The sequence below is a fragment of the Lampetra planeri genome, chromosome 17 (assembly GCF_965212315.1).
Source record: "Lampetra planeri chromosome 17, kcLamPlan1.2.h2, whole genome shotgun sequence".
Taxonomy (NCBI): domain Eukaryota; kingdom Metazoa; phylum Chordata; class Hyperoartia; order Petromyzontiformes; family Petromyzontidae; genus Lampetra; species Lampetra planeri.
The window spans coordinates 9184384-9199413 of record NC_136123.1 but is presented as its reverse complement, the minus strand read 5'-3'; the positions used below and the strand labels follow the sequence as shown (position 1 = coordinate 9199413).

At 52.0% G+C, this 15030-nt stretch overlaps 1 protein-coding gene across 13 annotated transcripts in view; it reads right to left on the bottom strand.

Moving 5' to 3' along the window:
* Positions 1-15030, bottom strand: part of LOC144723345 (chromodomain-helicase-DNA-binding protein 9-like) — a 172703-nt gene that overhangs the window by 25468 nt on the left and 132205 nt on the right. For 12 of the 13 annotated variants that reach the window (XM_078602060.1, XM_078602069.1, XM_078602068.1 and 9 more), the window contains 4 exons: positions 14656-14832; positions 13694-13804; positions 11970-12169; positions 8319-8518 (listed from right to left, as the gene is read on the bottom strand). In XM_078602060.1, the coding sequence (XP_078458186.1) occupies positions 8319-8518; positions 11970-12169; positions 13694-13804; positions 14656-14832 (688 nt within the window). The remainder of the gene's footprint in view (positions 1-8318; positions 8519-11969; positions 12170-13693; positions 13805-14655; positions 14833-15030) is intronic. The other variant, XM_078602064.1, reaches the window with a different exon arrangement.

Genomic DNA, 15030 nt, shown 5'->3' with positions numbered 1-15030 from the left:
AACACGCGCTGAGCGGAACCGGATCGTAAGGATAGCGCGTGGGGATTGGGTAACTGAGGAGCGGTGCCGACGTTGAGGTCCGCATCCGCTCCGCCTCCCGGGAAGAAGGGGTATATAAGGTGATGCACAGAGGAGCAGGGGGCAGAAGTGGAACCATCTAAGAATGAAGACGAAGGTGCAGAGATAGAGCCCGGAGAGGAGAGTAATGGAGAGTAGAAGAGAGTAATGTATAGTGTGTAGCCAGCGAGATAGAACGGTCTACACGAGCTGAGTAATGTGTAGTGTGTAGCCAGCGAGATAGAACGGTCTACACGAGCTGAGTAATGTGTAGTGTGTAGCCAGCGAGATAGAACGGTCTACACGAGCTGAGTAATGTGTAGTGTGTAGCCAGCGAGAGAGAACGGTCTGCACGAGCCGAGTATGCATACGGTGTAGCCAGCGAGAGAGGAAGGTCTGCACGAGCCGAGTATGCATACGGTGTAGCCAGAGAGAGAGAGGCAAAGTCTACACGAGGCGAGTGGAGAGTGTAGCAGAGGCGCAGAGTCTACACGAGGCGAGAGAGGAGTGTAGCCGAGGCGCGGAGTCTACACGAGGCACAGAGAGCCGGCAGCACAGAGTCCAGAGTCAAGAGAAGTGCATTGTGAAGAAGAGAGGCCACGCGTTGTATTGTTACAAGTCAAGATTTAATAAAAGAAGTGTGTTCCCGTCAAGGAGTTTCCTGCCGTCATTTTCCAATACTTCATCTGGCGTCAGAAGTGAAACGGGCTTCCAAGTATGGAGACGAGGAAGACCCGTAGGACCCACGGGATTGACCGCGAGGAAGACCTGGACGACTCGGGGCCGCTGGTGGCGGGGGGTGAGGAAGAGGACTTGCCCACGCTGCAGGGTCCGTCGACGGCGCCGGCCGAGCGACCGGGGACAGACGCCGGGCTTCGTGAGGCGCACTCCCGACTGGCGGAGCTGCTGCTCGCCGCCGCGTCCATCTTGGCGGAGATCAGCTCGTCGGGAGGAGCGGGGACGGTGGGGGACATTTTACAAGGTCGCCCCGCAGATTCCCGCCAAAACGAATGGGGGATTCCCGCCATTGCGCCTGGGCCTACTCAAGGCGGGAACGGCGAGCGCCACGTGGTGGTGGGTTCCCAAGCGCGCGCATCGACGTCATCAGCGCGCGAGGGGGTCCGCCATCTTACGTCTGCTGCTGGAGCCGCCATCTTAGACACCGACGGACAGGCGGAGAGGAACCACGAGGCGGATGACTTCATTTTTCAACAGCGCCTGCCCACGTTGTCAGCCTTCAAGGCGGAAGGCGGAGACTGGGGCCAATTTCAGCGGAGGTTTTTGGCGCATCAAGAGATGTCAGCGTGGTCCGATGCTACGGCGCTGCGGGCATTGCCCGCCATGCTGGACGACGATGCGCTCGCGGCCTTCAGGGCTGCACGGAAGTCGGACCGCTCCACGCTGAAGGATGCGCTGGGTTTGTTGGCCAGGGTCTACGGGCCTCCCTCTACGTGCCGCCATCAGTTCTACGCAAGACGGAAAGCGGCCACGGAGACCGCGCTGGCCTATCGGACGGCGTTGCTGGCTCTTGCTGATGCTGCGTTCCCTCGGATGGACGAGGAGGGCCAAGACGCGATGGTTTTGGAGCAGCTGCTCAAGTTGGCGCAGGACCTGGGGGTCCCTATCAACACAGCTGACGAGATTGATATTTCTTCTTTGAGAGTCGCCACGTGTATTCAAGCGCACGAGGCCCTACAACGGAAGCAAGGCGTTGGTTGCAACGCTGCTGTCGTCGCAGCCCCGGGTTTGGTGGTCGCCGAACCCCAAGTCGTCAGCCCACGAGAGGAGTCGTTCGCCACGGGACGACCAGGGGACTGGAGGCCGGGGGCCCGGTCGCCTCTGCGATCGGGCCGAAAGTCGGAGCAACCAAGATCTACTCCGACCCTCGTCACGTGCTATAACTGCGGCCTCCGGGGCCACGTGGCGTCCGGGTGCCGCGCTCCGCGGCAGCGCGCCATGGGAGCTCGGCTGGACGACGACCGAGAGCCCAAGTCATCTCTACAATCCCCGGCAAGTCGCGGCACCTCACACGCTCGGCCTGTTTATTCGGCACACATGGGACGCCGCGTTGCGGCGGAGGAGGGCCGGTTAAGGTTCGGGGATTCGGTTCGGCGAGGGGGGTTCGGCCGGGACCAGGGAGACATTGAATGGGCGGAATTGGGGCATAGAATTGTGGCTGCTTCGGCGGGTTCGTCCGTTGTTACGGGATCTATTGATGGGGTTGAGATTAGGGTGTTAGTGGACACGGGGGCATCGGCAACTATTATATCGGACCTCATTTATAATATTCTTCCGGTCCAATGTCGTCCGCTGCTTCCAGTGGATGTGCCATTTTACGCCGCTAATGGGGGATCGTTGGGCATTATCGGTCAGGTTAGGGCGTCCATTTGCATTGGAGATATCAAATTGTCGGGACCCGTTTTCGTTTCGTCTTCTTTGGCAATTCCGTGTCTTTTGGGCACTGACTTTTTGGCTAAAATGCCCATTAAAATTCTTATCGATCAACGATGCATTGAACTGCCATCGGGTCGCCGGATTTCATTTTTGACGGGCCCTACTGACATTCGGACGGCGTGCGCTACGATACAAGCGGTGGCGACGCAGACAGTGCAAGTGCCCCCGGGTTCACAGATGTTGATTCCCCTCCGGTTGCGGAAACCATGGGTGAGGGAGGCTTCGGGACAGAGTATGCTTTTGGGTCCTTCTAACAAGGCTGTCGGGGGTCTTGATTTATCGGTGGCTCACACTTTGGTGCGGGCTGACAGGGATCCGTTTGTGATGGTTTTGAACGCGGGGTCGCGACCAGCTGTCATTCCGCAGGGCACCGTGCTGGCTCACGCGGCGCAGGTCCCTGGGGATGATGGGTTGGTTGCGCAGGTGGGCTCGAGCCCCGCGCGGAACGTTGAGCCAAGGGAAGACCTTGAGTGGGTCCATTCGTTATGTGCCGCCTCGGACGATTTGTCGGCGGCGCAGTTGGGTGCGCTGCGCGAGTTGCTCATTGAATTCTCTGATGTATTCAGTAAACATAAGTATGACATTGGGTGCACGGATTTGTTGCACCATCACATTGAAACGGGCGATGCGGCGCCGGTCAGGCTAAATCCCTTCCGACTGAGTCCCGTGGAGAAGGAACATGTTCAGTCGGCTGTTAACGATATGCTAGAAGCCGATATTATTTCGCCCTCCTCTAGCCCGTGGGGAGCGCCTATTGTGCTGGTTAAGAAGCAGGACGGGTCCCTGCGATTCTGCGTTGATTTCCGTCGCCTGAATAAGATCTCTGTGGCTGACGCGTATCCGCTCCCCAGGAGGGATGAGTCCCTCGATGCATTGTCTGGTGCGCGATATTTTTCGACTCTTGATTTGTTATCGGGGTTTTGGCAGTTGCCGCTCGACGAAGAGTCGAAACCTAAGACAGCATTTCGGACTCCAGGGGGGCTGTTCCAGTTTAACCGGTTACCCATGGGACTTCACTCCTCTCCAGCGACGTTTCAGCGACTTATGGAGCTGGTTTTGTCGGGCTTGCAGTGGGATACATGCTTGATTTATATGGACGATGTCATTGTTTTCAGTAAAACGTTTGAGGAACACCTCCGGCGATTGAGAGGGGTGTTCTTGCGAATGCGATCGGCTAAGTTGAAATTTAAACCGGCCAAATGTCACCTCCTTCGTAGGTCCGTTAGATACTTGGGTCACATTGTCGATTCTTCGGGGATCTCCACCGATCCCGCGAAGACGGATTGTGTCGGTTCGTGGCCGACACCTACGTCCGTTTCCGACGTGCGTAGTTTCATCGGGTTTGCTTCTTATTATCGGCGGTTCGTTGAGCACTTCGCCACTATTGCAAAACCCTTGCACGCTCTAACGGCGAAGGGAGTGAAGTTCAAATGGGGACCGGAGGAGGAGGCCGCGTTTCGCTCCCTCCGGGACGCCTTGGTGGGTGCCCCACCCTTGTGTTATCCCGATTTTGCCAGTCCCTTTTTGCTGGACACGGATGCTAGCAACACGGGCATTGGGGGGGTGCTATCCCAAGTCGTTGGGGGTGTCGAAAGAGTTGTCGCCTACGGTAGTAGGGTGATGTCTCCGGCGGAGCAGCGCTACTGTGTCACCCGTCGCGAGCTGCTTGCCATTGTTTTTTTTGTGCAGCAGTTTAGGCCATATCTTTATGGTCGTCACTTTACAGTCCGAACGGACCACGCGGCGCTACAGTATTCATTGAGGGTCGCCCAGCCCTCGGGCCAGTTGTCGCGTTGGTTGGAAGTCCTCCAGGACTATCAGTTTACGACTACGTACCGTAAGGGGTTGCGACACACGAATGCCGATTGCTTGTCGCGGTTGTTGCCTTGTGATGAATGCGCGTGTTTGTCGGGATCGGCGCGCTGTAAACCGACGCTTGCGGGGGAGATGGGGGCACTGGCTGCGACAGCGGGCGCACCGATCGGGGATGATTCCACTGCCTCTCAGGGTCGGGACTCGCTGCTCTCGCTGTCGCTCAGCGAATGGGGCCGCCTCCAGATGGCGGACAGCTCGCTGCTAGCATTGCGCCGCAAGGTTGGGGGTCCCGAGGGGGACCAGGAGCGTACCGGCTCCTATGTACTTGAGCGGGGCGTGTTATTGAAATGGGACAGTTTGTCCCGGCGGAACGCACTCGTGGTGCCTTCCGCTGTGAGGGGGAGGGTTGTCTTGGCGGCACACGAACGCCTCTTGCACTTGGGAGTTAACAAGACGCTTGCCCTGCTTCAGCGTGACTATTACTGGCCGGGAATGGGAAGTGATGTGGTGCATATTCTGAAGGGGTGCGTTGAGTGCGCCAGGCGTAAACCACCGGCCGTGGCAGCTAATCCACCGCTGCAATCTATTCAGGTCTCGCGTACCAACGAGCTCGTTGCACTCGATATTTTGGGGCCCTTCCCAGTCACGCCGAGAGGGAATAAATATTTGTTAGTGGGGGTCGAATACTTTACCCGATGGCCTATGGCGTGGCCTCTCGCTAACCAGTCGGCAGCGGCTGTGAAGGATGCCTTCGTCCAGGGCTATGTCCTGGACAAGGGGGCTCCCGAACGCCTGCTGACCGACCAAGGTAAAAATTTTTCGAGTAAATTGTTGCAAGAGGTGTGCGATCTGTTGGGTACCAAGAAGGTGCGTACCTCCCCGTACCACCCGCAGACTGACGGGATGGTGGAGAGACTCCACAAAACCTTGACTTCCATGCTGTGCCAGCAGGTGTGCGAGGCACATGTAGATTGGGACCTGCAGGTCCCGGGAGTCCTTGCCGCGTATAGAATGGCCCCCCATGCAGCTACGGGGTTTTCCCCATTCTATTTGATGTACGGTCGGGAAGCTGACCCGCCAATAGAAACGCAACTTGGCCTGTCCGCTCCACGAACTAATTCTAATTTGGCAGAACATATTAAGTTTAATATTCACAAGCTGACAGAGGCGAGGGAGGCCGCGCGGCTTAATTCGCGGGCTCGCCAAATTGCTAATGAACGGTTGCGGGCACGGAAGGTGTCCATGCACGAATGGAAACCAGGTGACAGGGCCTGGCTGCATTGCCCTCAGGCACCCTTGGCTACGTCGCCTAAATTGTTGAGACCGTGGAGGGGACCCGTGGAGGTCGTGCGCGTTGCACGGCCCCAGTGCGTTCAGATAAAGTGGGGAAAGCGCCGGTGGTACGTTCACCCCTCCCGACTGAAACCGTTCTCGCCTCCATATGGCCTCCCCTTGTGTCGTGATGGCCGGGCGTGTGACGTGACCGGCGACCCAGAGGGGGAAATGTCTCTGCCTGATCCACACGTATTTTCGCCTGATCTGCTCCCAGGTGTCTCGGAACTGACAGCTGCCGATCACCGGCGGCCGGATCTCCGCGGCGGGGCCGGCCCTTTCAGGCCCGTTCCGCGCCGTCTGGAGCAGCCGGAACCGCCGGACGGTCGTCAGTGTCCCGCCCCATACGATGGACCAGCCAGACGGACTCGCGCCAGGTCGTGCTACTTTGCATGACCTGCCTCGTGAGGAGTCGGGGCAGTTGGAGCGCCTCGTCACTGCGTGTAGTCGCAGGGACGTGGGGCGCGTTCGTTTCGAATTTGCTCGTATTGTGTTATTGTTGACTTTTCGGGTTCATTGTCAATCTGTACATAGTTATTCTTGTTGTTGTTGTTGTTGTGTTATGTTACGGGGCACACTCGGGGGGTTATGGGGTTTTTTTTTGTTGGTTGTCGTTTTATCGTCGCGGTTGGTTGTTGTTAGCAGCCGGGCCGGCTGCGAGCTATGTGGGAGGGGGTGATGTAGTGGTGATACGCGCTGGGTGTATATGTCGTGTGCCAGCGCGTATGTACGGGTGTGTGTGTGGTGACGCGCGCTGACGGGGAGGAGCAGGCGTCAGTGCGCGGGTGGGGGTAGTGCTGCTGATTGGCTGTGTGCCGGTGACGCGCCCAGAGGGAGTGATCGGGTAGCAGCGCGGTGTGATTGGTCGGGGAGTGGAAACACGCGCTGAGCGGAACCGGATCGTAAGGATAGCGCGTGGGGATTGGGTAACTGAGGAGCGGTGCCGACGTTGAGGTCCGCATCCGCTCCGCCTCCCGGGAAGAAGGGGTATATAAGGTGATGCACAGAGGAGCAGGGGGCAGAAGTGGAACCATCTAAGAATGAAGACGAAGGTGCAGAGATAGAGCCCGGAGAGGAGAGTAATGGAGAGTAGAAGAGAGTAATGTATAGTGTGTAGCCAGCGAGATAGAACGGTCTACACGAGCTGAGTAATGTGTAGTGTGTAGCCAGCGAGATAGAACGGTCTACACGAGCTGAGTAATGTGTAGTGTGTAGCCAGCGAGATAGAACGGTCTACACGAGCTGAGTAATGTGTAGTGTGTAGCCAGCGAGAGAGAACGGTCTGCACGAGCCGAGTATGCATACGGTGTAGCCAGCGAGAGAGGAAGGTCTGCACGAGCCGAGTATGCATACGGTGTAGCCAGAGAGAGAGAGGCAAAGTCTACACGAGGCGAGTGGAGAGTGTAGCAGAGGCGCAGAGTCTACACGAGGCGAGAGAGGAGTGTAGCCGAGGCGCGGAGTCTACACGAGGCACAGAGAGCCGGCAGCACAGAGTCCAGAGTCAAGAGAAGTGCATTGTGAAGAAGAGAGGCCACGCGTTGTATTGTTACAAGTCAAGATTTAATAAAAGAAGTGTGTTCCCGTCAAGGAGTTTCCTGCCGTCATTTTCCAATACTTCACAAGTGTGGCTCACCACATGCCAGTCACCTGATACATTTCCCAAATGTGATCCCTTAAGCTGAATCAAGTGAAACACCACAATTATATCAAGATGTTTCGATGAGAGCACATGTAATAATGTACCCCCCCCCCCCTCTCACCATCAATTCAACGGAATGTCACAATTTTGGGTGATGATTCCAGATTATATTCTTGCTTGTCATTTGCACTTCACATCTGTGCTGTTTGTACTCTACGTCTCATTTTTATTGCTGTATCCATGCTGCTCATGCAGTTTGCACTGTCTATAATGTTGATCTCTTTAGTTGTTTTGCACTAATTGGTTCTTTCATATTTATACTGCATCACTGCTTGTGACCATTAGCCTGAAGAAAATGTGTATGAAATTAAATTTAAAAAAGAATCTGCTTTGGGCTGTGGCTCACAAACACAAATGAATAATAAGCAACACTCATCATGAATAATGCATTTTTTAACAGATAAAGACAACATTGCCTACAGTTTCAGGCAATAAGCCTTATTCAGAGCTGTACATTTTTCTAAGAAAAGGCAAGTATATTTTTCTCACGTGTTCATTTGTGCGTAAAATTATCACAAATCAAAATTACATTCTTTTAAACAAGATTTGATGTATGTATCGTAAGCATAAGAATCTATTTTAAGCCTACTGGGTTGTTATTAGTGACTGGGCAGCGATAAAAAAATAAATAATTACACTTGTAAATCTGGCTTGATGTCAGGTGGCTAGGCACACCACACCATTGTTTTTCGTGATTTGCTTACTTATACTTTGCACCCCTCGATTTTTGTTGTTGTAACTTTATGACCCACCTCAACTGGAACATTTGTGGAAAAACACCTTCATAGCCCATTGGATTTCTCAAGGATAAATAAAGATTCTCATTCCTACTCAGGAAGGTGACACCACTACTGGCGGGCCCCTCCAACCGACACCAGAAAACCTTCTGAAGCAGTCACAGCCGGAACCTGGCGAACGGCACGAGCGGGGAGGGGGAGTGCCAGGAGAAGAGGGCCCTCACCCGAGTGGTTCTGCAGGGTGCGCGCCTGCCCGTCATGCGAGGGGGTGATGAGGTCCCACATGAAGCCCTTGATGCGCTCGTCGCCGCGGTAGTGCAGCAGGCAGTAGGCCATGGACACGCGACATATGAGCTCCACGTCGCGCTCCACCAGCTGGCGCTTGAAGCGGCCGTGCCGCAAGATGTCAGGCCACCGGCCCCAGCTGAGGGCGGACGCACCAGGGGGGGAGGGAGGGGCAGGGGAGAGCGTGCGTAAGTGACGCTTGGGTTCACATCGATTCTGTGTAATACAGCGCTCAACACGCTGATGTGCAACACGACTCATTAACATTTGATCACCTCCTTGCACTGTATTGTTGACTCGTGAAGCTTTTACTGGCCAGGTGGCATGGCAGTCAGAATGTCCTTTTGACAATAAAAAGGGCAATATGAGTTCAAACCCTGGTCATGGGTCAATCATCCCCCCAGGGTTAATAAAATGAGTACCAATTCGTGGAAAATCAACAGTGGTTGCACAATGGTAAGACAAGCACGTTTTCTTAGGAACGTGGAATTTCCAAGCTTCGTTTGTGCAGTCATTAATTGAGAGGATCACAGCCCCATGCATGCTTGAGAACAGGGAGACGCCTTGGCCTTGAGCACCCGCTCATGTTGTCTGCCATTACAATCTCGCAGCATGCTCAACCGTTAAAAGAACGTTTTGTAACTGCAAGATGGCGAAGATGATAATGACGCGTGGTGATCGTTCAAGCACAAGGGGCGGTTTCATCACGTTAAATATATTTCTTTGAGAGCGCATATCTCTGCAATGTATTTTTTGTGAAGCGATGGTATATTACAGATAATGGTAACACAACAGATCAGATGTAACAAGAATACAATGGTCATGCATGCTCATGGGGATGGGCATTAAGCGAGTAAATGCTGCTGCTATCTCACTGCTGAGGTGTGCTTCATGCAAACAGACACAAATCCGGTGCACACACATTGCACGTGGGCACTTGTACATCCACACCGAGCACACACACGCGTGCACACACACACACACGCACACACACGTGCATGCACACACACACACGTGCATGCACACACACACACACGTGCACACGCACACACACTCGTGCACGCACACACACACGCACACACACACACGCGTGCACGCACACACACACACACACGTGCACGCACACACACACACGCGTGCACACACACACACGCACACACACACACACGTGCACACACGCACACACGTGCACGCACACACACACACGTGCACACGCACACACACTCGTGCACGCGCACACACACACACACTCGTGCACGCACACACACACACGCGTGCACGCACACACACACACGCGTGCACGCACACACACACGCGTGCACACACACACACGCACACACACACGCACACACACGCGCACGCACACACACACACGTGCACACGCACACACACTCGTGCACGCGCACACACACACACACTCGTGCACGCACACACACGCGTGCACGCACACACACACACATGCGTGCACGCACACACACACACACACTTGCAACCACAACCCCCTGAATGCATGTGGCACATTCTGCACTAAAGGCATGCCGACAGCAAAACTCAATTTCCAATTAATTACGAATCTAATTAATGCAAGGGCTTAAAACGGGATGGTAATGGCGAACCAAACAACAAATGTCGAAGCAGGAATGTGCACATGCACCACGTCGCTTGGAAATAACAAACAAGCACGTACAAATATTCCATAAAACATATTTTTTTATCACATCTTACACCGTGATTTTAGACAAAAAATATATCATGCGCAAGTGTTTACACGATAAATTGCTTAATTAAATGATAATCCATCGTTTGCATTAACTGGTTCATCAAGTAAATTTATTGCGACAGCTCTAATTACCAATCGCCCAGCCGCTCGCTGCTTTAAGTTTGTTAGGGGTATCCAAGCATGTAAACCTTCGTTATGCGACATTTACAGCATTAACATATTTTGGCAGGGCAGGCAGCCCCCTACTGTGGGGCTCGTGATTATGAGAGCCACGCGTGACACGCTACGACACGGCGGCATAGATGCCACGGTCACCAATACAGTACACGGTGGTGCGAGCCATCTTTGAGAGGTGCGCTTTGTAAACACAAGATGCAGTAGAGGCAAAAGAAAGTGCCGAAATTTGATTTATCCACAGGATCTTTTTTCCCACAGTTTCAACTTGATGAAAAACAATAGGCTTCACTCTTTCTGGAAAGAACACAGGTGTTAAGATGTTCAAACACCAAATAGACACCCATTGCAAGGCATCAAGTCTGCACTAACCATACATGCTTGTGGTAAAACATGCAAACAAACGTGTTTTCTGTTCTCATTATATTTTCTTTTTTCGTGTTTACTTCTGGGGAAAACATCCGTTGAGATATCAGTTTAAATGTTCAGTTGTCAGTCTCTCCCACTCATTATGTGGACTACAATGATGCAGGAGGATGAAGTGCCACATGAACTAGAGATATAGTTCCTGCATGGAGCCTGCTCGCTCTTTATACCTCTGTATTGCACTCCGAGCTGGGCCAGAGTAGCGCTGTGTTAAGAGGCTTTTAATTAATCAGAAGATGACATCTTCAATTCCCAGTTGAGGATGAACTAAACCCACAGTCTCTCTGAGAGAGAGAAAACGAGTGACTTGTTCTACTGATACACTGACCCTGAACCAAAGCAAAAGAGAATTTCCATCCCTGGCTGGTAGACTGGAAACAGAGATGAGTACCATCCCACGCTCATGTGAAAAACGAAGAGAATTAGTTTTAATTCAGGCTTTGAAAGAAGAGTCCGACTCTCGATTATCCAGGGTAATCGCTATTTAAATGGTATTTAACCGGTTAAGGCCCACTGAGCTATATAGCTCTTTTTCATAAGCAACTTGGCCACAAATGACAGCTCAACATAATGGCTTATTATGTAATCCACCTTGCCTGGTATACAGTAGGTTGTGGGTTCGATCTCGACACTTACACGTGTTCTCCCCGTGGTCACGTGGATTTTTCTCTGGATCCTTTGATTTTTCCATACACATTTCGAATCAACATGCGCTAAGAGTATTTGGCTGCTGTAAATTGCCACGTGATAATCCACTTCATTGACCTCTCATTTGTGGCCAGGTCGCTTCTGAAAAAGAGCTAAAAACTCAGTGGGCCTTACCTGGTAAAATAAAAAAGAATAGCTTAGATAACATTCGCCACTGATGTTAGCCTTGACTGAAAATCAAACTCAAATACTGGATTCATAGCACATTGTGATAACTACTGTGCCACAGATCCATCTTATTTACTAATTTTGCATACATATGAGATTACTAATGACAACCCATCGAAGCAGAATTATGTTTGACAAGGGATACATAGGATGCATATTTATTTATTCTAGAAAAACTGAACTGGGTCTTAAGAGTATTTTTCACGCGCGTCCTGCTTTTGGATGTTTTTTGGACCTTTTCCTATTTAAGAAGTGTTCTGTGTGTGTGGGAAAAACTGGCCTCGGCTATACGTTTGGCCGAGGTGACCCTGGCTGGGGTCCGAAACCATTTTTAATGTTTTAATCTCTCATCTCACAATCGGGATGTTGCTGTTGTTGTTGTTGTTAACAGTACCCGTAGATGAGCAGGTTCTTCTCGACGCGGAAGCACTCGGTGCGCTGGTAGCCCTGGGCCCGCTCGTGGGGGCGCCGCCCCTTGTGCGGCCGCTCGTCGTCGCTCTCCAGGCCCGAGAGCTCAGCCAGGTCCTCGCCCTTGGCCGCCGTGTACTGACGCACCTGCTTGCGGATGCGCGGCGTGTCGATCACCAGGCTGTTCTGCTCGTTACGGACGCACGCGCACGCACAAACACGCACGCACAAACACGCAAGCAGATTAAGACACAAAGAGGGCAAAAATACCTCCCCTACGCACCGTTTAGCAGGGATGTAATCGATTGATTGAAATTGATCTCTGAAGTGGTCTGATGGCTTGGGTGGGGTGGGTCTGAATTCAGGTCAGTCAACACCGCTGATTTTATGGGTTTGAATCTGGGCAGCCACCCATGATTTAGCTGGGTTCTCAAAAGTAGGAAGTTTATAGTCGGAGAGAGCCGAGTCATCGATTACTGCGTGCAAACAACACATCATATAAAATTGGTGTATGTGCTCAATCGGCTTATTGTTGTTCTGATAATATGAATGATTTATCGACATGTTATGTACAACCGCTGAAGGGAATCATTTGAGTGCCCTTAGTGTGCATAACTGAAGAGGACTTATTTCTGTGACATCTTCCGGGATAATTTTCTGACAACTGGTGATACACTGCAACCTATAGAGTAAATAGATTACAATCCAGCGGACTGTTATTGCCATGTGCATGGTGACCTCTGTGTGATCTACCAATTCCACATCCAAAATTCTCAATAAGAGGTGTGCATCAAATCAATGACTTATAGCTGTGCGTCTGTTACAGCAACTGCTGTTAGTGATCACTAACAAACTAAAACTATTTTTTTTATTTTACCAGGTTAGGCCCACTGAGCTTTTTAACTCCTTTTCAGAAGCGACCTGGTCACAAATGATCGCTCAACAAGTGGCTTTTCAAGTGGAAATTTATAGTAGCTAAATACCTGAAATGCAGGTTTTTAAATGTGGAGAGAAAAACCGTAGGACCCGGAGAAAAATCCACGCAACCACGGGTAGAACATTCAAACTCCAAATATATAGGTGACAGGGTCAGGATCGAACTCACGACTTCCTGTATAACGAGCGAGGAATTTAACATCTTGCTCTGACGTGGGTATAAAGGTCACCCATCTAAATTCCATGAACCTAGGCAATTGGAAAATACTCTGAACAGAATGCACCATCAACCATGAATGTATCCTAATGATAGACAATAACAAATATCGCCATATCGGCTTCACAGACTGGAGGAGTATATGCTGTGAGCGCATCAGGTACTCATTTGAGAGGAGGCCCAGAACCGGTTCCGATAATCATTACCGGTGTGGGCCGTGATCAGGAATTGAACTCGGGTCGCCGGGTTCGTAGCGCAGTGCGCGCAAACCGCTGCGCCACCGCTCGGCTCTCACGCAGTGCCACGCAGTGCCACGCAGTGCCACGCAGTGCCACGCAGTGCCACGCAGTGCCACGCAGTGCCACGCAGTGCCACGCAGTGCCACGCAGTGCCACGCAGTGCCACGCAGTGCCACGCAGTGCCACGCAGTGCCACGCAGTGCCACGCAGTGCCACGCAGTGCCACGCAGTGCCACGCAGTGCCACGCAGTGCCACGCAGTGCCACGCAGTGCCACGCAGTGCCACGCCATCCCCGGCGGCGCACTGGCCATGCTCACCTTCCCGTGCATGGACTCCAGGTCAATCTCCGCCTTCTTGGCCCACTTCTGCCAGAAGTTGGGGTCGTCCAGCGAGATGTCCGTACGGTTTCCCGACGCGACGAAGCTCGCCTGCATCGCGCACACGCGACGAGGTCGGTGAGACGTTTTCTTGTTCATGTTTTTGTTTGTTGCGGTTGCACCCGATTCAAGAGCCGAATGGCTCACAGGGCTACACCTAATAAATGAACTTGAACTTGAGACGCCGCAACTCGACCAACGGCTCAATCCCCCCGTAACCGCAGGCGCAGGCCCTCATTAAGCGACAGCTGTTGACTCATTAACAGGCGTTTTATTGTCGTAATGCCAAACGTTGTCTGTCCTCCACTACTCACCCTTACGTTCAACAGTAGAGTCTGCGGTAGGTAAGCAGCTATTAAACTATTCTATGTCTTAAGGGTATGCACTTAAAATAGGGAAAGTGGACTTTCTTTGTTCGCTACTCTATTTGTGGAAGAAATCCCTCGTTTGGAAATGTAAAAAGTGGACTCCTTGCCTGCCTTTAACACCAAGCTGAATTCAAAATTCTTCATTAAGTTTTACAGACAGCACCTAAGGAATTAACAATTTTATATTTTGTCTTGCATGTATTGGAATTGTGTTTTTACTGGTGCTCCTTAAATTATGTTAAATATTAGAAAAATATAAAACCACCTTCACTGTCTTGAAGCAATTTGTTTTATGGTAAATTATAAGATATTTACACTCAAGTGTAGATTTCTCTTTCAACGCATGTCAATGGTTCATAGCATACAACTAAGGTGGGGTGTGGGGTGGGGTTGGGGTGAAGGTTGCTGCACCTTGACACCTGTGCAACATACAAAGTCTGATATTGGCAAAGATGACTATGATAATGATGATGCTAATGCTAACAATGACAGTGATGATACAGGTGGACAAGGATGATGGTGGGTAGGCGTCACCTTGGCGAAGGTGGAGCCCTTGCCCTCCGACTCGATGGTGATGGTGTGTGTGCGGCGCTGCAGGATCTGGTCGATGTCCTCCTCACAGAACTTAGAGCCCTCGTCCTCCTCGTCCATGATGGCTCCGTACGCGCCCTTCCTCAGCAGGTCCTCGATCTCCTTCTTAGACATCTGCTGCTTCACGTCAGAGCCACATACCACCGTCAAAATCTCCACGGGTCAGAATATTATTAGGTCCCACTCAATGCACACAAAGTGCTTGCCACAAATGAACAACAATACCTTGCCGATCTCATCAAGGAGCATAAACCATCACGCTAACTCTGGTCATGCTCGCAGCGGCTTTTGGCTGGCCATCGAAACAAAGATGGTCAT